General features: G+C 34.6%; 1 protein-coding gene across 5 annotated transcripts in view; it reads left to right on the top strand.

Moving 5' to 3' along the window:
* CREB1 (cAMP responsive element binding protein 1) overlaps window positions 1-23715 on the top strand; it is a 61214-nt gene extending 37499 nt beyond the window's left edge. For 4 of the 5 annotated variants that reach the window (XM_031028232.2, XM_081813765.1, XM_006733374.3 and 1 more), the window contains 3 exons: window positions 3757-3939; window positions 5945-6095; window positions 17469-23715. In XM_031028232.2, coding sequence (XP_030884092.1) covers window positions 3757-3939; window positions 5945-6095; window positions 17469-17613 — 479 coding nt within the window. In that variant the 3' untranslated portion in view covers window positions 17614-23715. The remainder of the gene's footprint in view (window positions 1-3756; window positions 3940-5944; window positions 6096-17468) is intronic. The other variant, XR_434178.3, reaches the window with a different exon arrangement.
* Window positions 23716-24850: the final 1135 nt, after the last annotated feature.

The raw sequence follows: 24850 nt of genomic DNA, 5'->3' as shown, positions 1-24850 counted from the left end.
GCTCAGGTCATGATCCTGGAGTCCCGGGATCGAGTCCCGCATCGGGCTCCCTGCTCGGCAGGGAGTCTGCTTCTCCCTCTGACCCTCCTCCCTCTCATGCTCTCTGTCTCTCATTCTCTCTCTCTCAAATAAATAAATAAAATCTTTAAAAAAAAAAAATAAAAGTAGCATTTTAAAATCATATTTAATGTTTTGTGGTGGGGGTTGAGAGGCTTGGTTACAGTCTACCAGCACATTCAATTATTCTTTTTAATATAAAAGGTAATGTAGTGAATTTTGATAACAAACATAAGGACTGCTGAAATTGGCTCACAGAAAGCAAAGATTCTTTGTGCAAAATTATCAAAGTTTCCAGTTCTGTCATGTTTCTGTCTGACACTTAGGTCTCTCTTCTTATCTTTCACCCAAATCTGTTAACAAAGTCTTTCCAGTTCTGCTTTTGTTTGATCAGAGGCATTTGTGTGAATGGTATGTTTTTCTATCTGTTCCCAATACCTTTTGACTCCCGGAGTGCCTTTTACATAGATTTCTTCATTTTGATTTGCTCATTAAATCCAGTACTTCCCATTATGTAGTTTTCCCCCTTTCCTCCTTATTACAAATTAAATGTACACATTGACACTCCCTTGTTGCATTAATTTTCTAATACCCTGGGGTGGTCTGTGTCAGGAATGTGTATAAAAGTTTGACTCCCAAGTTAATATTTTTCACAGTATAGCTCAACCTTGGTTTACATAACTAACTTGCATTCTAACTGTATTAAAAACAGATTCCCAAGTACCAGACTTTTTAGTTCTCCCAAAGTTGAAACTTTTGAAAGTGAGCAGAAGGACAGCATTTTTGACTAAGCTTCTTGTCCACTCTGTACTTCCTGGAGTTCAGTCCCCTTTTTCCTTCTTGAGTTCTTTGTTGACAGAGATAAACAGGTACTATCTATGGACATGGATGTGTGTATTTTTAGCCTTATATCCAAATAATTGGAATTATTCCAGATGTGTGCATGCTAAGACATTGATACATGAACTTTACTTTTCCCCTGCCACAACAGAATCCTGAGGGATACAGCATACTCCTGTTAGTGACAGTGATTCACTTACTGCAGGGATTCTCACTTGCAGGAGAAAGCATGCTCTTTTGGGAATAGGCATATCAGAATGTCAAATGGGGAAATGAAATTTAGAAATGTGTATGTTTAATTTGACACACCACTCTCTTCCAGCAACTGAAAATTGCTAGTTTTAAAAGGTTAATACTTTCATATTTTTAAAGTTTTATTACATTATCTTTATCCCTTATTTACACATAGAGCCTTGACAGAATTGATGTAACATGTTCTTGATTGTCATTAAGAATCAATAAAATGACTACTTAAATATATACAACATTATATATTTCTTAACTTATAATCCTTTTCATCTCTCCGCAGTAGTTAAAAGTTTGGTATATATCTATCCATTCTTTTTCATTCTGTTCATACATAAATATATTACCATATATTTTGATACAAGTGAGACCTACATTATTAGTATACCATAGACAAATGTATACATACAGATATATATTTCTTTAACAGCTATATTGTGTTTCACTATATAACTTTTATTTAAACATTCCCTCCCCCTTAAATATTCCCTCCCCGCCCACACACACACTGATCAACATTTAAGACATTTCTACTGTTTCAAACACTGTGACGTGAACATTCTTATATATGTAGTAGCGTCTCAGTGGAATAGCATCCAAAGAGTGGAATTGTTGAATCAAAGCACATCCTGCCCAACTTCCTTTCCCAATGTCTGCACCAGTTTGTATTCCTTCCATAAGTTGGTTTTTTTTAATTTCAAATTTTAAATGCTGTTAGTAGTTTTATCCATTACTTGGTTCACTGTTCCTGATAAAGTCTTATTTGAGAAATTCTGTTCTAAGGTAGAAACAATGTGTCTATCTTTTTAAACTTGAATTTTTTGTTTCACTAAATATAACTGTAACCCATGATGTTTTCCTCTTTACTTTCACTACTCAGAATCTCAGATAAGTTTAATTGTATTCTCTTCTTCCTCTAGATTTTCTGGTAGAATCTCTGTGGTAGAGACCCATCAGTTACTTGACTTCTAGCTTCCTCTTCTTGTTTTAATGCATTTAGTTTTATTGAAAGCCATCTCAAATCCTTCTGGAATAATCAAGTATATAAATATATATTATAGAGAAAAATACATCTGAAAGGATCGGACTTCCATTTTCAGAATACTTTCACATACATGATCTCATTTGATTTTTATAATTGTACTTAGTGGCTAGAACCAGGTATTTTTATTTTTATAGAAGAGATAACAAATTCAAATAACAGTTTAGTGGTAGAATCTGGACTAGAACCCAGGTGTCCTGATATCTAGTTTCCTACTTCTTTACTCCCACCTTGAGTTTATTGTATATAGCCAAGAAGAAAGCTGTGTATGTTAAATGCAATGGAATTTGCTTATTAACTCTATATGAGAAATTGTGGTTTAATTCTGTTAATCTTCTGATTCCTTCAAGTTACCTGCAATATTAATCTCAAAATAGTTCTTACATATTCCTTTTTAATTGTCTAAGATAAGTAAAACTTATGGAAATGGCTAAAGTGAATGGATTGTATATACCAGTATCTTAATTTCCATAGGTGTCATTTGCTAAACCAAATCATACTTATTTACTGTTACTATTTCTTGATCAAACAGTAGATAATCAATTTTCCTTATATAGATGACTCGGGATATTAGTTGCCTAGAGCTGGCTAACAAATGATCTCAAATAATTCCCTTCTAACAGACAAAATAAAAGTAACATGCGTAAATCACACATTTGTTGACTTATTAAGTTAAAATCCATTATGCATTTTTATATGTAATATTGTGATTTTTAGTCCTCTTTCCAGAAAACTTTAAGAGGGAGAGTGTCTAGAGAGGCTCCAGCCACCTATCTTGATGCTAGTATCTGAAGGATTGCTTTGTTCAAATAAAATAATAACCAACTTCTTTTCTTTCTATTAACTTTTTCCATGTACGGTAGCATAAAGGTGAATTCAATTTTTAATAAAGTGAAATATCTTTTAGTATGAACCAAAGTTGATTACTTCATAACAGATGAATGACAGTGTGGTTAATTAGTGAATAATCAAAGGATCCTGTGTGAAAATGCATGGATATGTAACTTAGAGTTTACGCATTGCTAGAGTTAGAGTTAGAGAACAGAATGCACTACTGAACCGGTTTTATTAATTATTCATTAAAACAACCATTTATTGGGTGCCTGTTACTGCCCATTTCTGTGCTAAGTACATGAAAATAGAGAAGAAAAATCACATTTCCTACCTTCAAGAAATTTACTTGCTAGTGGAACAGCGAATATTAAACAAAATATTGCATAATTAAGGCTAGAATAAAGGAAGTATGGATCACAAAGTGGTACCTCTTCTGAACCAAACAACTTTGAAAGGAATTTAACATCTTCTCATTTATTCTTTTAAAAAATTGTTAGTGGATATTATTATAAATTATAATATGGTTCATAGAGTGCATTTGTATTATAGCAATTGGATGTGGGTTTCCTGAGCAGAAAGGTACTTGAGTATACCAAATCTTTCTCGGCAGTATTATTTGCTATAATAATTTCTCCTAGATTATGTCTTACACATTATTCTACTTTGAATTTAGTGTGTTATAAAAGTCTTATATGGTATTAATTAAACTGATAACAATAAAATCCATTGGGTTTTAGTTGCCATTACCCAGGGAGGAGCAATACAACTGGCTAACAATGGTACCGATGGGGTACAGGGCCTGCAAACATTAACCATGACCAATGCAGCTGCCACTCAGCCGGGTACTACCATCCTACAGTATGCACAGACCACTGATGGACAGCAGATCTTAGTGCCCAGCAACCAAGTCGTTGTTCAAGGTAAGAGAATTCAGAATTCACAGGTGTGGTAAATTCTTTGAAAGGTTAAAATTTTATAAACTCAGAAAAAGTAAGTATGATACTGTAAAACACTATGAAAATGTAGTTAATTTTTTTCATTATAGATAATGTTCTCCATGAACTCTTCCATTATTCCAGTTGGACCCAAATGTCATGGCATAAAAACAACTGTTTACAGTTTTAAAAATACAACATCTTTAACACTTCTAGCATTTGGGGATAGGAGAAACAGGGTAGGTTACAGGGCAAAACAGTGAAGTCAGGAGTTAGGAAAGCTAGATTCTAGATCTAACTGCATAGATTTGCTATGTGATCTTGAGTAAGACTCACCTCTCTGGGCCTCATTTTTTTTTTTTTAATGTGTCAAATAAAGAGTTCTACTAAATCACTGGTGAGAATCTCTGGAGGTTCTGGGTGCCTGGCTGGCTCAGTTGGTAGAGCATGTAACTCTTGATCTTGGGGTTTCGAGTTCAAGCCTCATGTTGGGTGTAGAGCCTACTTTAAAAAAAAAAAAATTTTTTTTGAAGGTTCAAAATTCTGTTTCTCTGCTTTTTATTCAAAAGAAATTTACATCCTCATTTCTAAGATCATCATTTTTTATTTCAAATGAAAACAGTGTTCTGAAAATTCTTATACCAGTATGCAGGTCTACTGGTCTGTAGAGAAAAAGTAGTAGTTAAATCCTTGATGAACTATAGAAATAGCTTTTTTTCTGTATTGTTTTATTTTTTTTATTTTCTTGCTTTAGGAATCTCTATGGATAGGATCCATTTCTTTGAATCCATTTGAATATTTTAAGAATATGATTTATGCCAGATTGAAATTTGCATATTGAGGAAATAATGTTAAAATCTGTATCTAAAAATATTTTTATTAATAAAAATATATTTTGCTTCTGTTAAATAATGACCATTGTTACCCCTTCACCATGGATGATAATTTTTGAATAATCCTAAAACACCAACTAGAGAGTCATTTGTTTTTAAAGGCCCTAATGTATTTACAGAACATATTTTGTTACTAAACAAATAATATTTGAAGAAGATAATATTTTGCTTATTAATGGGAGTAAAACACCTTTTCACTTTACATGCAGGTACTCAAAAATTGTAAAGCAGGATGTCAGTGAATTTGAATTCTGAACGTCAGTTTGAAGATGGTAACATGTTTAGTATATAAATCTTTTCCACTCAAACTACACATTTTAATTGATATTAATAACAAATATGGATAATTTTATAAAGACCTTCAAATTCTCTCAGATAATGTTAGGTTCTTTATTCTTAGGAGGGCATATTACTAAGCTGTTTTTAGAAGCAGTTTGACAGATAATGATTGTGTTTCTTTTTACAAGTGATGGATCACTTAGAAAAATAAACTTCCATTTATTTAGCAATTAGCATTTACATTAAAACAAGTAATATAATTGGCATCAAGTGGTACACTTTTTCATACTTTCAGTTTTGTTTCAATTAGAAATTTATAATAGTTGACCATAATGCTTTATTTTCTCTCCCATTTCGCTATTTTATGAAAAATCATGGTCGTTTTTATGTCGTGGCAAGAGTCTACTTGAAATTTTTTAATATGAATTTACCAATATCAAAGGAAGACATTGAGGAGTATACTCTATCTAGGAAGATCATCCAAGCTGTGCCCTACTTATCTTTTAGACTTAAGGTTGGTAAGCATGTTAACAACAGAATAGAACTGCATTCCAATGAAACATAAATACAAGACCCGGCAGACATAGGTTAAGGCCTCTTTCACCCAAGTGTCTATACTAATAAATATATTAAATTGGAAATTATTTGTCAGTAATGACCCAAAAAGTGCTGATTTTTTCAGTGTTTTAGTTAGAATCATGTTCCTTTTTTTCCCTTCCAGCCCAAAATGTATGTTTAAATTGATGATTGACACACGTAGTTTTACCGAGTCACAGTGCTTCAGTGTCTTACGCCCTGTTCCCTGTTTTTCTTTTCAGCTGCCTCTGGAGATGTACAGACATACCAGATTCGCACAGCACCCACTAGCACCATTGCCCCTGGAGTTGTTATGGCATCCTCCCCAGCACTTCCTACACAACCTGCTGAAGAAGCAGCACGAAAGAGAGAGGTTCGCCTAATGAAGAACAGGTACATACGTTGCATTTACTTAGATTGTGGTAGGTCAGGTCATCTTCAGATTCTGTCAGACATGTGTCTTTTACTGCTTCTGATAATAGGATCTTTGCAATGAATTTTTTTCTGGTAGAATTGATGGATCTTGCTAAAAAAACTTTATTTAATAAGCTGCACTTATGAAGTGGCTAATGGGATTGTGGGTCAAGTCTTTATTATTTTAAGATTTTATTTATTTATTTGACAGAGAGAGACAGCGAGAGAGGGAATACAAGCAGGGGGAGCGGAGAGGGAGAATCAGGCCCCCCACTGAGCAGGGAGCCCAGGGTGGGGCTCAATCCCAGGACCCTGAGCCCAAGGCAGCTGCTTAACCGATTGAACCACCCAGGTGTCCCATGGGCCAATCTTTAATCATAGTTTTCTTTTGTGTAATTTCTCCATGGAAGATATAATACACAACTCTGCTATATTTTCACTATGCTCTAACAAGCTAGGTTATTTAAATATTGTTTCTTTTCATGAATAGTATTGTTCAAGAAGATCAAGAGTTTCAAGTATGTATATTAAATTAATATTAAGTTTATTTAAAATAAAGTAGATGTATAATGGCCAGTTCATGTTTTAGTGAATATCATCTTTACTCAAAATCGACAATTTAACACCTAAAGATTCTTCAAAAACAGATTAAATCTAAGAATACCTTGTTCTTAGACAAAATCTTAAAATAGAGTTAGTCTTCAACAGTGAAAGTGCTACACAACAAAATCTATGAAATGTGGGCAAAGTAATTCTCATGAAGTAAATTCACAGCTGTAAATGGTTTTGTCATCCAAAAAACCAGTAAGGGGCACCTGGGTGGCTGAGTTGGTTAAGCATCGACTCTTGATCTTGGCTCAGGTCATGATCTCAGGGTTGTGAGATGGAGCCCCACATTGGGTTCCTCACTGGGTGTGGAGCCTGCTTAAGATTTTCTCTCTTTCTCTTCCTCTCCCTTTGACCCTCCCCCCCAGAAAAGCCAATAAAATGTTTTTTTTGTATTTACTTCAGTATTTTTATTTAGTTTAGGATTTAAATATTTAGCTTAGGATTTAATGTAGAATGACTTAAGACAAACCATAGAAAATGAAAATAAAGATATATTAAAGATAAAATTTGAAATTGGTGAAAATATTCCTCTGTTCTTGACCCCAAGATTTTTCAAACACTGTGATAAAGTAAAAGAAATAGGGATTGAATTTAGGCAGTCTGGATTCAAGTCCTGGATCTACTCTTTTTGCTGTGACTTTGGAAGAACATACTAACCCTCAAACCTCCGTTTTCTTTGTAAAATGAGATACTGCCACCCATCCAAACGGCTATTCTGTGGGACAAATATTCCTCTCAAAGCACTTTATCTATAGTGCTCTATCAAAATGTTTGTTTTTATGAAGTTTCATGTTTCCACTCAGCTCAACAACCTCTTTTGTCCCTGAAATGCTCCTAGCTGTTTTAGAGTGTCAGTAAATGACATCTAAGCTATGGGAAATGGCAGGACTTTTTCTGGGATATTAGGGAAAGAGTTGGAAATAAGCCAAGTGGCTTATTTTATTTGTGCTCCGTCAGTCTGAGATTTTCCTTAGGTGTTATAAACAGAAGCATCAAAAGCTGCATTCATTTAAATGTATTTTAAATACAAAATTTATTTTATAATTTAGATCTTTCCACTTCCAAATGTTTGTAAAGAAATGTTTAACCCTTTCTAAAATTAGAAGCAAGTCTGATTAGGAAGTCTTAAGTAAAGGCCAGGTTTTAAAACTTAAGACAGTAGCACTTACTAAAGAAACCAGTTCTAAGCAAGACACAGCAGAGCAATCAGATGGAAAATAAACTTTCTTGATTATAAAAACAGTAGAAGGACTTCATGTTGTGTCCATGTAGTTGGTTCTCTGGGACAGAAATGTTCCCTCCCCCTTTTTTTTTTAAGATTTATCCATTTCAGAGAGAGAGTGCGAGTGGGGGGAAGGGCAGAGGGAGAGGATCTTCAAGCAGACTTCCCCAGTGAGCACGGAGCCTGACTCAGGGCTTGCTCCCATGACCTGAGCCGAAACCAAGTGGGTCACTCAGCCGACTGAGCCACCCAGGCGCTCCAGAGATGTTTCCTCTTCTACAGAAAAGACTAATTAGTGGGTGGGTGAGGAGGCAGCACCATGGCTTCTTGTCTGCTCTGTTGTATGGAGCAGAGAGCTGCCCATTTATGAACACTTGTTCATTTGACTAGCAGACCAAATTTCTTTTTTCCATTATTTTTTTAGTTTATGTATCACCCCCTCCCCCCCCAACCAAGTTAGGGCCATAGCTACAGTTCCTAACAACCTTTGCTGGTCTGAAATCTTCAGGGAAGCTACCTGATTTAGCATGGACTCTTTAATAAAAATACTTTTGCTTGGATTTAGTTTCATTATAAGGAAACTTCCCATTGACTCTCCTATAGTTCCCTTTTCCTTTTATTCCCACATTACTGCTGCTTCTACTTTTCCAACTTCCATTCATTAAAATCTGGCTTCTGTGCTCACCATAGCACTCTTACATCTTTAAAAGATAGAGTCCCTCCACTTGGCAATCTGGTATTCTCTTTTCATTATACTTTTTTTTTTTTGTGAAATATTTGACACTTTTGACTTCTCATTCTCCTGAACTCTTCTTTGGTTTATTCACCCAGTTTTCTGACTACTTTTGAATTTTTCCCTTGGAACGTTCAGTCGTACCCGTGTATTTCAGGCATCAACTATATGCTGATACCGTCTAATTCTATATTCTGGCTTTGACCTTTTTCCTGAGATACTATTTATTAAGGGCTAGTTTATGCTAGACATTGCACGTAGTTTCTTTACATACTTTATATTGCCTACAATGAGGTAGAAGCTTACCTCCACTTTACAGAGGAGCTATAGTTCAGAAAGAAGTTAAATATCTTGCCAAAGATCACACCTTTAAAGAAATTGGTACAGGGGTGCCTGGCTGGCTCAGTCAGTAGAGCATGTGACTCTTGATCTTGGGGTTGTGAGTTCAAGCCCCACATTGTGGAGATTGCTTAAAAATAAAATCTTTTAAATTTTTTTTTTAATTGGTAGCACTGAGATTTGAGCCTGTGTCTGGTGCCAAAGCCCTATGGACATGTTAATTCTGAGATTTCAGTATGCAACTCTCTCCTGCTGTGCTTCTTAAACCAGAGCACATGACAGTGTGCTGGAGATAATGTAGCCCCAAGAGGTAAACATGGAATACTTTCCTCGAATGTTTATCTTGCTCAAAAATTAGAGAGAAATAAATATTTTTAAGGTAAGAGATTTAAAAGAAATTCACACCAGCAGTGATTGCTTTGGGCTCTGTCCCCAGAATCCCCATTTTGGTTTCCTCTGCCATTAGGGGTACACTTCAGTGGAAAAGATAGGGGAGCGCTCTCCTCCTGAACATACTCACTAGAATGAATGTCCCTTATATGTACCTCAAACACAGCCATCTTAAATTGAACTTTGATGAAAATGTTATGATCCCCAAATTCTACACTGTCCAAATTACCATTTACTCAGAAATGAAGAGAAGTGATAAGCGGTCTAAAAGAAAGAATAGATGGTTGTTATATTAATTTTTGTTGCTGCAGTAACAACAACAGAAACCCCAAAATTTCAGTGTTTTAGAACAACAGAATTGCTTTCTCACATTACATTGGACAGCTGCAAGCCAGCTGCCGTGCCTCTCTTCCACTAGCTCCAGCTAGAGGAGGAGCACCTTTTTTGAGGCATGTCATTTTTGTAGCAAAGGAAAAAAGGCAGTGTTTTTTAAATCCTCTCCTTGATGGTGATGAACATCATGTCCACTTATGTACCATTGGCCAAAATACAGGCCAGGACAAGCTCAGTGTCAGTGGAGCAGGAATGTATGCTCTTCCCACAGGGACGAAGGAATAAAAAATTATGAAAGTAATGCAACCCACCATCCTTGTCTTATAATTTTAGAATGCAGGAGTATTTTAATAGATTTCCTAAAGGCAAAAGTAATAAACCTAAAGGTTAGGTAGGTTTGACTGTATGAAAATATAAAACCTCTGTTTAGCCAAGAGAAAGATAAAGTAGAAAAGCAAACAACAACCTAGAAACACTTAACAAGTTAGAAGACTAATGAGTTAAGGATATGAATAGGCAGATTCATAGAAACTTGGCTTCCCATTAAGTATAGTTTATTTACATGTTTGTTTAACTCTAGTGTACATTTAAAATAGTTACAGAGTTGCTAACTTGTATACCTGTGAGAAACAAATTTACCAAATACAATACAGTATTTATGTACAGTTCTTTTTGTTTTTAGCCTTAAAGTACCAGTGAAAGGACTGTTTTCAAAGCTATTTAGGTCTGTTCTTTTTTCTCCACCCTCTTCAGTAAGATTATATCACACGTTTGTAGTATGGTTAGATTCGTCACCATCTTCATTCAGTTCTGGGATTGCATGTACTTTTTATGCTGTATAGTTCTTTTAGTTTTGACAGATGTATGGTGCCATGTTTCTACCCCCACAGTGCCTTACAAAACAGTTACACCACCCTAGAACGAATCTTTTTGATACCATGGTAGTCTGCTTCTGCCCCCTTTCCCAGACTCGAAGCCGCTGAACTGTTTTCTATCCTCAGGATTTTGCCTTTTCCAGAATCTAATATAATTGAAATCATACACTGTATGTAGCCTTTAGGATCTGGCTTCTTTCACTTAGCAAAATGCATTCAAGATTTATTGAGTGTTAACGGATCAGTAGTTGGTTTTATCCCTGGTATTCCATTGTACCCATATCCTGTGGTTTGTTTATCTATTGACCTTGGTGTTCATCATAGTCTCCAGTTTTGGAGGGTTATGAATGAAGTTACTATAAATATATACAGGAGGTAATATGAACTTTCAGGTCACTTGAGTAAATATCTAGGAGTGGGCTGGCCAGGTAGGATGGTAAGTGTATATTTAGCTTTATAAGAAATTGCCAAATTGTTTTCCAAAGTGGCTATATCATTTGGCATTCACACCAGCAATGTATGAGTTCCAGTTGGTCCGTATCAAGTGTTACGATTTATGTTTTACATTTAGGTCTATGATCCCTTTTGAATTAACTTTTGTATAAGGTGTGAGGTGTGTCATGGTTCATTTTTTGTGTATGGACATACATTTGTTTCGACACATTTGTTAAAAAGATTATCCTTTATTGAATTGCCATTGCACTTTTGTCAAAAATCATTTGACCATATTTGTGTGGGTCTGTTTCTGGCTACCTTGTTTAATGGGTCTTTGTTTTTATCCTTTAGCCAACACCATGCTGTTTTGACTACTGTAGCTTCCTAGTAAGTTTTGGAATTTAACAGTGTGAGTCCTCCAACTCTGCTCTTTTACAGAATTGTTTTGGCTGTTCTGGTTCCTTTGCATTTTCATTAAAATTTTAGAATTGGTTTGTTGATGTCTATAAGAAAGTTTTCTGGGATTTTGATTAGGGTTGTGTTGAGTTTTAAATCAAATTGAGGAGAATTAATATCTTAAAACAATAGAGTCTTCCATTGTATGAACACAGTGTACTTTCCATCTTTTAGCATATAGATCCTGCACGTTTTTTGTTAGATTTATACCTAAATACTTCTGGGGTTTTGGTTGTGATATTCTTGGGCAGTGCGAAGGACTGTTTAATAGGGATTTCATTCCTCATATTGAAAATTTGTGGTTTTTCTCTCTCTCACTTTTTTGGTTAGTCTGGCTAGAAGTTTAAAAATTATTAAAAACAGACTATGTGGATTTGACCCATGGGTCATAGATGGCTAAACCTGGTCTAACCCACCTAAAAGACCAAAAGGAATAAAAAACCAACACCTAACTAAATGCTGTTTGTAAGAATCTTACTTCAAATATCAAGCATAGTTATAAGTTAGAAGGAAGGGAGTAAAAAAGGATAGACCATGCAAATAGCAATCAGAAGGAAGCTGGAACATTGTCGGGGATAAAAAAAAGGACATTATATAATGTTTATAAAAGGATCATTTCTCTAAAAAGACATAGTAATTCTACATGTGTATGCTCCTAACAGCTTTAACATAAATGAGGCCAAAGCTGATGAAACAGAGAATTGAATAGTTGAAAACTTGAGGGCAGCCCTCTCAGGTCCCCTCCCTCTTCGGGAGCTTTGTACTATCACTTTACTATCGCTCAATAAACCTTGCTTTGCTGCCCACCAAAAAAAAGAAAAAAGAAAAGAAAACTTCAGCATTCTTTTCTCAGTGATGACAGAAAATAAATATAGAGACAACCTGAAATACATAATCAACCAATTGTACCTAATGGCATTTTTATGACACTTATTAATTTAAGAGAATAGAAAGAACACAAAATATGTTCTTGGCCCATAAAGCATCCAGGAAAATCCCCAGTTGTGTGGAAATTAAGTAAGTATCAAACATTTAGGTCAAAAAGGAAGCCTCAAAGGAAATATCTTGAACTAAGTGCAAATTAAAATACGACAAAAATTTGTGGGAGCAGTTCAGTCAGTGCTTAGAGAGAAATTTATACCATTAAATACTTACGTTAGAAAACAAAGTCTTAAATCAATCATCTATGTCAGGAGTTAGCAAACTATACCTCATTGTCTGTTTTTTATAAATAAAGTTTTACTGGAACATAGCCATGGTCATTCAAATATGTGCTATCCAAGGCTGCTTTCATGCTACAACAGCAGTAGTTGTGACAGAGCCCATTTGTTCTGAAAAGCCAAAAATATTTACCAAAAAAATGTTTGCCAACCTAACTTCCATCTTAAGAAACTAGAAAAAGAAGAGCAAATTAAAATCAATAGAACCGAAAAGAGAAAACCAATAGAGGAAAATCAGTGAAATGAAAAACTGGTTGTTTTAAAAAAAAAAGTACAATTGATAAACTTCTTTGAAGGTAAAAGAGAAAAAAATCAGGTAGTTTGGAATTATGGAGGATGCTGAAAATGGAGAGAATGTAAGAGTATCATAGAGACAAAGAATTAGTTCAGTGAATGGAGGAGGATGTTGAGACACATTATGTGAAAGAACTTTTTTCTAAAAATATGCCTATCACATCAATTTCAGAATTTATAAGCCATCTGTTTGCATGAATGCTTAAAATCATAAAATCCTATTTCTGTACTGGAAGAAACATCAGTGGTCAATTTAATCTTCACACCATGTTGTCAGACCAATCCGCTGGGAGAGTCCTTTCATTTTCTTCCTTTTTTTTTTTTAAATATTTAGCTAGAAATTTTGAGAAGCTTTAAGTAGCATTCCCTAAGCTAAGGATTTCTTAAAATTTTTAAAGCTCATTTGTATTCTGTATCCAACTCCAAAATATAATAATGCTTTTATAAATATGAAAATGCTTGCCACCCCTCTGACCCATTAAGCAAAATTGGTGCTTTAGAATGACATTGTAGGTTTATTCCCTGATTTTTCATACTCCTTAATACAAACCTAACAGTCCTAGTTAAAGACATCTTGATTAGTCCTTTTTAAAAAAAAAAAAAAACAGATGATGAAATAGTTCTTGCCCGGGACCTGTGGAAGCTATACAACTAGTTAGTTTCAAAGCCAGGATCTGAACCCAAGATTTCTGATCCTCAGTTTAGAATTCTTGCTATTATATCATACTGTATTAAGTTTGTATCCAAAGTTATTATTTTTTTTTAAGATTTTACTTATTTATTTGACAGAGAGAGAGAGAATAGGAACACAAGCAGGGGGAGTGGGAGAGGGAGAAGCAGGCTTCCCGCCGAGCTGGGAGCCCGATGTGGGGCTCAGTTCCAGGATGGTGGGATCATGACCTGAGCCAAAGGCAGACACTTAACTGACTGAGCCACCCAGGTGCCCACAAAGTTGTTTATTTTTTTTTTTTCTCCAAAGTTGTTTATTTTAAACTGTGCCTAACTTCAGCATCATTCTGCAAGACGGTGTATTACTTGAAATTTATTTGGTGTTTCTCCAAAAAAGTATTGTATAGTCATACTCAGCTTGGAAGTTGCTAGTCAGAATTCCGCTCTGGAGAGAGTCTCAATTCACATTTAGTATATTTAAAGGATCGAAGGTCTTACATCAAAGAAATAAGTTAATTTTCTTAGTCTAGTGTTCCTTTTTTTTTTTTCTTTTGAGAAACCTAATCTTTAACGACACTATAGCATACTGATTTTGCTAGAGCAAAATTAGGAGATACTAACCTATGGGGTCATATTAGTTTAACTTTTGGAAACTAGCATGTAGATAGAGCATTCATATGAGCACTTGTGGACTGTAAATTCTCAAATGATGGGGGAGAAAGCAAGGAAAACAAGATGACTCAGCCCTGAGTAAAAGTAGATTTGTAAGTGTGTACGTACATCCTACTTGCTCTCTATATTGTTAGACTTCACTACATACAGAACATCCAGATTGACCTCGGAATCATTCCCATTGTGATCCTTTAGATCACTTGTGGCCTCATAGCATTTCTTGGCTTGTCATCTTCACTGTGCATTAGAATGTTGGACCATTTCTAATTCCTTCCAAAAAAAATTTTCACCAGTGGTACAGTGATGCAGTGGATTATATATTGTCCATATCTGTCATGGATAATACAACATTAGGTGCAGCTTTTTTTTTTATTCCAAAAGTCAGCTTGCTTCTTTTTTCTGACTCTAGGCTGTATGGGGATGAAGACATTAATGAAGGCATTAGAGTTATGTAGAAATAATTATAGCGAATACATACATAGCATTTACAAAATGCCAGCCACTATTTCATGTACTTCTTATATATTAATTCCTTTAATCTTCATAAAACTTTTGAGGTAGATAATATTTTCTCTGTTTTACAGTCAGGAAACTAAGGTTAAGTGATTTGCCTCCAGTCATATAATTGGTAAGAGGTAACCATTTAAACCTAAGAACCTGACACTGAAGTAACTAGTACTCTTAAGTGCCGTACTGTACTGCACTCTTGTAAATGAGTGATTGTAAGTTGCTGCTTTTTTCCATTTTTTAAAGATTTAGAACCTTTTGCTTTCACCTCTTAATGTTCACTCAGGAATAAGGACCTACTTTGTGCCAGTCCCTCAGCTAGTGACTTAGGGTATAATATATGGTCCTTATTCATACAGAGCTAAAAAAGTTTACCAGTTTAGACTTTGTAGCTCACTAAAAAATATTTTTTATTCTTTTTTTTTTTTTTTAAGATTTTTATTTATTTATTTGACAGAGAGAGACACAGCGAGAGAGGGAACACAAGCAGGGGGAGTGGGAGAGGGAGAAGCAGGCTTCCCACGGAGCGGGGAGCCCAATATGGGGCTCGATCCCAGGACCCTGGGATCATGACCTGAGCCAAAGGCAGACGCTTAACAACTGAGCCACCCAGGCACCCCAAAATATTTTTTATTCTTAATCTGCTAGATTTTTTTTAAAATAGTTTAAGTTTTTAATTGTGGTAAAAAAAAATTTACCATCTTAACCATTTTTAAGTATACAGTTCAGTAGTGTTAAGTATATCCACATTGTTGTGCTACAGATCTCCAGAACTTTTCCTTGCAAAACTGGAACTTTTTTACCTTGAAAAACTGAAACTCTATTAAAAACAAATTCACTCATTTTCCCCTTCTGCAAGTCCTTAGCAATCACCATCTACTTTCTTTCTTATGAATTTGACTACTTTGGATACTTCATGTAAGTGGAATCATACAGTTGTCTTTTGTAGCTGGCTCATTTTGCTTATTAGCATTATGTCCTCAGGGTTCATCTGTGTTGTAGCATGTGATGGGATTTCCTTCTTTTTTTTTAAGGCTGAATAATATTCCTTGTATGTATATAACACGTTTTAAAAATGTATCCATGTGTTGACGAATACTTGGGTTGCTTCTACATGTTGGCTATTGTGGATAATGCTGTTATGAACATAGGTATGCACATATCTCTTCAATATCCTGTTCTTTGTTCTTTGGATATATATCTAAAAGTTGGATTGCTGGATTATAGGGTAACTCTATTTTTAATTTTTTAAGGAATATAGTGTTTTCTGTGGTGGCGGGGCCATTTTACGGCCTGTGAACAGTGCACATGGTTCACATTTCTTCACATCCTGGTCAAAACTTAGTATTTTCTGTCTGGGTTTTGGCGGGGGGGTTGTTTTGTTTTTCATTTTGTCTTGGGTAAATATAGTAGCCATCCTAAAGGGTGTGAAGTGGTATCTCATCGTGGCTTTGATTTGCATTTCTCTAATAATTAGATTGGTGTTGAGCATCTTTTTATATGCTTGTTAGCCATTTATATATCTTCTTTGGAGAAATGTCTATTTAGGTCCTTTGCCCATTCTTTAATCGAGTTATTTTGTTAAGTTGTAAAAGTTCTTTGTATGTCCTAGATATTAAGTCCTATTAGATATATGATTTGCAGATATTTTCTACCATTTCATGGGTTCCCTTTTCACTCTGTTGATTGTGTCCCCTTTCATGAACAGAAGTTTTTAAGTTTGATGGGGCCCCATTTGTTTATTTTTGCTTTTGTTGTCTGCTGTTGGTGGCACAGCAAGAAACCACTGCCAATCCAATGTCTTGAAGCTTTTCCCCTGTTTTCCTCTGAAGTTTTATAGTTTTAGGTCTTACATTTAGCTCTTTAATCCATTTTCAAGTAGTTTTTGTATATGGTATAAGGTAAGGATCCAACTTCATTCTCTTGCATGTGGATATACAGTTTTCTCAACATCATTTGTGGAAGAGACTCATGTTAGACTTTTTTTTAATGCCCTGAAATGATGAATTGATGAGATTTTTCTATTTAATTTAGGATGTTTTTCACTCTGACATTTAGCCTTAGTATTTTCCTAGTTATTGATAGAATTTCAAGTTTTATAGGTGTGATACAGAATATATCAATAAACAGTGATATAATTTAAAAAATTTTTTTTTAAGATTTTATTTATTTGACAGAGACAGACACACAGCGAGAGAGGAACACAAGCAGGGGAAGTGGGAGAGGGCGAAGCAGGCTTCCCGTGGAGCAGGGAGCCCGGTGCGGGGCTCAGTCCCAGGACCCTGGGACCGTGACCTGAGCTGAAGGCAGATGCTTAACGACTGAGCCACCCAGGCACCCCGATAATTTTAAATTTTAAGTGATTCAGCTCTTTTCATTGTTTGTGGGGTTTTCACATTTGGGTTTGTGTTTTTTTTTTTAATCAAAATTGTATATTAAAATTTTATATGAGTCCGTCTCCAAGTTTTTTCAAATGCCTAATCTATAATATATTAAAATATTTGTTGCTTTGAGCTAAATATTTAGAAGTACTCTAGCCCAAAATAAATGATATAGAAATAAATGTTGCATAATTTTTCCTGTCCTTTTTGCTCATAGGGAAGCAGCACGAGAGTGTCGTAGAAAGAAGAAAGAATATGTGAAATGTTTAGAAAACAGAGTGGCAGTGCTTGAAAACCAAAATAAGACACTCATTGAGGAGCTAAAAGCACTTAAGGACCTTTACTGCCACAAATCAGATTAATTTGGGATTTAAATTTCACCTGTTACGGTGGAAAAGGACTGGCTTGGCCACAAGAAAGACAAAATAAACATTTTATTTTCTAAACATTTCTTTTTTTCTATGCGCAAAACTGCCTGAAAGCAACTACAGAATTTCATTCATTTGTGCTTTTGCATTAAACTGTGAATGTTCCAACACCTGCCTCCACTTCTCCCCTCAAGAAATTTTCAGCACCAGGAATCATGAAGAGACTTCTGCTTTTCATCCCCCTCCCTCTTCAAGAAGTAATCATTTGTTTACTTGTAAATTGATGGGGGAAATGAGGAAAAGAAAATTTTTTTAAAATGATTTCAAGGTTTGTGCTGAGCTCCTTGATTGCCTTAGGGACAGAATTACCCCAGCCTCTTGAGCTGAAGTAATGTGTGGGCCGCATGCATAAAGTAAGTAAGGTGCAATGAAGAAGTGTTGATTGCCAAATTGACATGTTTTCACATTTTCATTGTGAATTATGTAAAATTGTTAAGGAACATACCCTCTAAAAAAGAATTTTAGTATGGTGTTGAAGAAATTAAGAATGAATTCGGAGTGCTTTCTATGTACATTCTCTTCTTCAATACTGAAGACTTGTCCTTGGTTCTTAAAAACATTCTGTGTTAACTATAGCTCTTCCGTAGGGCAGTTGTTGCTTCTTAATTCTGTTCTGTATGTGTTCAACATTTTTGAATACATTAAAAGAAGTAACCAACTGAATGAAAAAGCATGGTATTTTAATTTTAAATTAAATTGAAGTAAATAAAAGTACAAAGCTTGTTTTAGTTAGTACTAAATTCTTAGTAAAAAGATGCTCATTAGTAAACCAGCCCCTTGAGTTATATAACAAGGTTTTTAAATAAATGTTTTTGTCATCGCCTTCAGAAAATATTTATGTCACTCATTTACTTAAAAAGATATTTTTAATTAAACTGTTCACATTTGCACTTACATTATACCACCAACAGGAAAGCCTTCAAGATGTTAAATAAAACAAAATGATATATTTGTTTATAAAATGTAATGTGTTGTAGAAAAATACTGATTTGAAATCTTTTCCATATTAACATACTTTAAGAGTATCTCTGGTGAATTTTTTAATGAAAGAAGTTGTAAGGATATAGTTATAAAAAGTACAGTATTAGATGTACACAAGGAAGGCTATTTTCTTCAGACATATTTGAATGACTGCTGTACTACAATATTTGGATTGTCCTTCTTGCAAAACATTTCTTTGGTTTGTTTTCTCCTAAAAAGGATAGTTGTGCTTTAGCTTTCCAATATACTGTATAGCCTTTGTCATTCTGCAAAGGAGCTACCTGTTTGAATCCCTGACTATAATAGTCTGTATTTATACGTATCATACATTGTTTCCAGTAGTACTCCTAATTATTAATTACTCATCTTATTCACTAGGCTTGATAAATCTAAAAGTTACCCTTTAAAAGAAAAATAGGATTAAGGTGGATTTTAAAAATTGGAGACTGACATAATCTTAGATACAATTTCTCATTTGAGAAGGTTATTCCTTTTAAAAGAAGAGTATAGAAAATTAATGTTTTATATTTAGTCATGGGTTACTTTTAAACATTGTTTGTTAATATGTTAACAAAATATGCAGTCATGGGTGTTATTGGGTCCATTTTGAAAAGTAAGATTTTTAATTAATATTTGTATATGGTATATTTTTGTTTGTAACAAACCATTGTCTTTTTTCAAGGGTGAACAGAGTTTATGAAGGAGCATCATTCTAAGAATTGAGTGATTGTAGTCTTATATTTGGACAATTCACCAGATTCTCAAGAAGGCTTTCAAACGGCTGTAAAGTTTGATGTTTATCCTGCTGAGCTAATGGGGAAAGTTGTAGCATAAAAATTATTTGTATACCAGCTTAGATATGTCATTTTCCAAACTTCAACAGAAACTAAGCAAAATCACAAGTCTGTTCACAAATTAGAATTCTTAATGAGTCAAAATGTTTTGAATGTCATAAACTTTATAAATGAAAATTGCCTAGTATTTAGCAAGTTGTATTCTCTAAAGTAAACCGTTTTCCAAAAGTTGAGGCATTCTGTTTAATTAGGAAAGTTGATGGTCCTCTTAGTCCCCGATAAATCAAGGCAGTCACATCTGTATGAGCTGGTTGAATTTATAAGTTTTTATAAATACCAGGTCCTTTGTACCTTGAGGAAGATTGCACTGGTTTGAAGTCAGTTACTTCATGGTGAGGTAAGAAATATATTCTGTTGCTAAATCTGTTTTAGACCCTTTAAGAGACTTGAAGGTATTTCAGTTTATACAGATAGAAATTAAGCATCTTTTGTGCGGACTATTTTTTTTTTTACAAGAATTGGAAAAAGGGTGTTTGTTTTTAAAAAAGCATGCAACTTTGAGAATCTTTATTAAGAAAATGACATAATTAAAAAAAAATCTTGTAGCCAAGAACTATAATATATGGCCACATTACCAGTAATAAATGTTTTTTCTCTTCATATTGGCCAAAAGGGAATGAAAACGTCATCATAGGAATCTGTACATATGCTACTGATTTGCCTAGAAAATAGCAAGTTTGGTATCGCTTACTTTGCAAATATAGGGCCATGTGGCACTTTTATCTATAGGACAGATGAACTCTAATAAAAATGAAGTGGGAGGGGTTTATTTTTGATATATTACTCTTATGAGTTTTCAAGCTTTGATAGTGCTTAACTGAAAAGTGGTTTAGAAAGGGCTAGATCCAATGTGTTCACATTATTAAAAAATTGATATCAGATATAATTTTAATTTCATTCTTTTCAAACTCAAGTACCATATTGGCAACCATCATATTGTCATAGGTGCTCTGTTCATTTAGATATTATGGGGGGGGGAATGGCATTTGTATAATATATGTGTACATATATATAAATACATACAGTATATAATCTGAAGCTCTGAGAGCTCTTAAGTCAGGAATGCTGAGTATTATAGTATATTGAGGTCAGATGAAATTTTACATTTTTGTGTGTTCTATTGCATCCCTTTTAGTAGTTTCTTGGACTGCATTACTCCAGCACTCATTGATTTTTGTCTTCTCATTTTCTTCCAAGTATTTTTTTTTTATTGTTAGTTTTCTTTGGCTTGATACTTTTACATATGTTACTAGTCACTTGAAAACTCCCCCACCCCTGAAGTATTTGGTTTTTATGCTTTGTCTCTGGCAGCTATAACAGTGGTAAGAACGTTTTGAAGATAGCTTCTAAAAGGTACCACTGATTTTTCAAAACTCATCCTGGGGGAGGAATTATGGTGTTTTCATTTGAGCAGGGATTTTGTCAGAAAATGTGTTTTGGATGGTAGGTCAGCAGCAGCGCTAGTGTCTGAAAGTGCACACCAGTCAGGCAGGCTGTGTGATCAGAGGTCATCTGGCTGAAGTTTCTCTCGGTCTCTCAGGCCTCATCCCTACTATCATTTTGACCACGTGGGGTGACATGTGGAATCATACAAAGGCTTAGGAAGAAACAACAAGTTTGTTTAAACCAGGATGCTTTTACTTACTTGAAGTGACTTCAATCTAGATTTCTTCTTGACATTTTTTAAATGTTTTTAATTTTATGATCAGCTACAGTCAGCTACTAGCATAAATTGGTCTCTTTAATTTGAAGATCAAAAAGGCTGCTTCATTTTGCAGGATTAAATAAGGCTAATATGGTAAAGTTAAGATTTTGAATTAAAGTGGGTTATAAGAACAATAGTTACACACCTTTTCAGTTATACCAAGAGGCTTTATTTTGTTGCCTTTGTGGCTCTGAAAACTTTCGGTATATTGTTTCCCATTGACCTAATACAAAAGTTGTATATTTATTTGGATTATATTTACATTGTATTCTTTGTAAATGTTTGGTGTAACTTGCACTTTTAAAAATGACCCAGTTGGGTATTAGCAACTTGAGAAGTTCCCTCATCAATTAATTGTCAACTGACTTTTTATGTCTTTCTCCTCTCTTCAAATCATGTGACTTTTTAAATGGAAACTTTTCATTAAAATATTTTAGCACCTAAAGGCTAGTCTTATAAATAGCTGTAAAAGAAAAATAACAGGAAATTAGATTTGACTAGCCCAGTTAATTAAAAGATGAGTTTGGACCCAATGTTAACTCTTTTTCATCATGGATAAAGACAGAAGGAAAAGCAACTCGAGTGAATAGATATTTATTTCCAACATTGATGTTGTCTGTAGGATATCAAGATATCCGTGAATTTGTCCAGAACAGTAAAATATTTTTCAGAGTAATTATTGTCATGATGGAGACCACATGTAATCATTTGACTAAGGTTTTTTTCACTTTAAATTGGCTTTCTTAACATCAAAGAAATGCTGCCTAAATTTGACTGATGTCAGGTGAGAAGGGAGAAAGTGCCGTGTGCTTTAGCAAGACTGTAGGTGAAGAGTTGGGGGATACGTTTGCTCACTCAATTGTACAAAGCACAACTAGAACTTTTGTTGGATGGTTTGCATACATCTTGAATACTTTTAATGTTGATATGTTGACTTTTTTAAGTTGACTGCACAGTCACTGTATGTACTTGGGAACTGGTTTCCTTGACTTTCTCGAATTGATGGCTAGGAGAGGCACTAATCCCTGAGGGGTTGAACATATCATGAAGCTGAGTCAGTATGGAAGAATTTCAAATAAATCAAACAGGGTGCTGAAGTTCCATCTGTCTCATATGCTTCTGATAAGTTCTTACTGATTAGTGAATGTAGCTTAAGCCTTTGTATGTGTCCTCAGGGGGCAGACAAACTTTAAGAGGGACCAGATAACGTTTGAATGGAGGGATTATATTTCAGGTGTTTTAGCTTGAAATTTATTTTTTAAAAAAATAAAAATAGAAAAAAAAAATAGAACAAAGCCTGTGAAGCAAGATGATATTATAAACAGGCAGAGTTGTTTAGCACAGAGAGAAGATAATTGACCTGTCTGCATTCTGGTACTGTGGGTGCAGGTCCTAGCTGGGCATAACATGATACATTTTTAATTCTCACCAGCAAGTAAAAGAAAAATGAACAATCTGTGGGAAATGTCTTTGAAAAGGGTCAAACAGTAGGAAATTCAGATTTTACCTACTTTATATAGGCATTATATGATACTTGCCTACAGAAGTATGGCATGTCCAAGCTTCTGTCTGAGGAGCATCTCAGAAATGTGAGTGTAAATCTGAGATAGTTTAAAAATTGGTAGGGAAGGAAGAAAATCCCTGCAGATAATAATCTTATGTTAGTTGGCCAAGTGAAATGATCTATCATTGTGTTGGGGAGGTTTTATTTTCTTATGTTTTTAAAATTGAATTGGTAAATGCTTTATAGACGTATTTTTATCCAGGTGCCACTCCAATTTGTGTATGTAATAAAATTATTTATATTAAAAGTGGGAAATAATTTGTCAACATTGTTCTGTGAGTATGGATTTATTAGGGGTGGCAAAGAAGAGTGCTAGTTAGCAGTTTTCCATGTAGAGTTGTCCCCAACTGATTTGTCCACATGTCAGTTGTCATCCCCACCCACAAAAGGAATTATTTCTAACCTAGATGTATCACTTGAAACTTTTTAGAAACAAAATAATCAGGGAAGTTTCTAGAGAGAAAGATGTTTTTGGTTTTTGTTTCAGTTTTTCCTTGAGGATTGGGGTAAAGAATACCTCCCCCCAAAACTATCAGCACAAAACAGGGTATTGATTTTTAACTCTGATGTTGCTATTGGAGTTGAATACTAAATAAATAACTATAATGAGGGAAATACATTTCTAAAAAAATTCCCTACATTCTAGAAACATCCCTGTTTTAATTTTTTTACCTAAATCTTTTTGTGCTCTATCTGTGTAAAGAGAGAAAATGTACTGGGTTATAATGCATTTTATTAACACTATGTACATATTAGCTGCTTTGTGTTCAGAATGGTAGCAATTGCTTTGTATATTAAAGTGATCCTTGTGAATTTGTGAAATATTGTCATAAAGTGCTTTTTTCTTACTGTAATCTTTGTGGTATCAACTGTCATAATGCCCTTTTTACACACATTTATGTGCAGTCACATAAACATGCTTTTAAAAACTCTGTAAGTCTCTTTTTTTGGGGATGGGATCTCTATGTTTTCTCTTTTACTACTAGTGTTAAGTTGTATTTTCTTGAACTTAGTTTTATTACTTTTGTTAAATGAGCAAAATTTATGTTAGAATATTTCACAAGCTTGTTGGCACAGCAACAGAAAACTAGTTTGAGCAACAAGAACATATTTTCAGTTATTTAATTTTACTGTATTCCTCATTTTTAGCACAAGATTTCTTTGTTCAGTAAGATTGAACAGTACCTATTTGAAGATTTGGAGTTGTTACCTCCCTATTGAGAAAACCAATGGGAGACGTAGGACCAGCTGTCTCCAGTGTCATAAAATGCATGTTTGCACTGGAAGAACAATAAGAATAGATAACTTCTCAGGTCCCCTTGTAATTCTAAAGTTTTGTGATCATATAAAATGGAAGGAAATGGGAAGGGGTGTGGTTGATCTGCTCTTTGCTTAAAGCATAATAAAAGATTCTCTCCTGTTGATTCAATTTCTGAAAATAAGCAGTTGCATTTTTTCCAAAGTACTTTTTAAAAAATTACCATGACATGTTTATGAAGCTTGTTATACCTGCTATAGTATTGAAGGAATTACATGAATTTTATTATTTTTCTACAGAGCATGACCATATAAGTTATTCTGCAAACAGACATTTTTGAGAGTGAAAGGGTGATACTAATTAATAGGGACAAAAGGGGTAAACCAGGATTGTGCTGAGCAAATCAGGACCTATGGTCACTCTCCTTGTAACCCATGTTGTTCAGGTTCATGTTGCTCCAATAAAAGCATAGAGTACCTATTTTCTCTTTATCCATACCTTTGTTGTCACTTGCTTATTTCACAAATACTTGAAGACACGCTTCTGGGCACTAAGAAGTCCCTGCCCTCAAGAAGCTGTCCAAGACACAGCAAAGAAACCATTCTAAAACGTTTATACAATTTTAGCTCTGTGCTACAAACTCCTATTTGTCATTTCCACTCAGATTGCAAAACAGAACTTCTAATTCCTCCTCTAAATCTGTTCATCCTTCAGCTGGCTTTTTCCATCTTATAAATGATGCCACTATTCCACTAAAATGCTTAAGGCAAAAACCCAGAAAAGCATTGCCTTAATCAGCGTTATCCTTT

Source organism: Leptonychotes weddellii, chromosome 3 (genome assembly GCF_054177405.1).
Source record: "Leptonychotes weddellii isolate Sample4059 chromosome 3, ASM5417740v2, whole genome shotgun sequence".
Lineage (NCBI taxonomy): Eukaryota > Metazoa > Chordata > Mammalia > Carnivora > Phocidae > Leptonychotes > Leptonychotes weddellii.
Note: the sequence above shows the minus strand (reverse complement) of the source record. Positions and strands in the feature narration are given on the sequence as shown.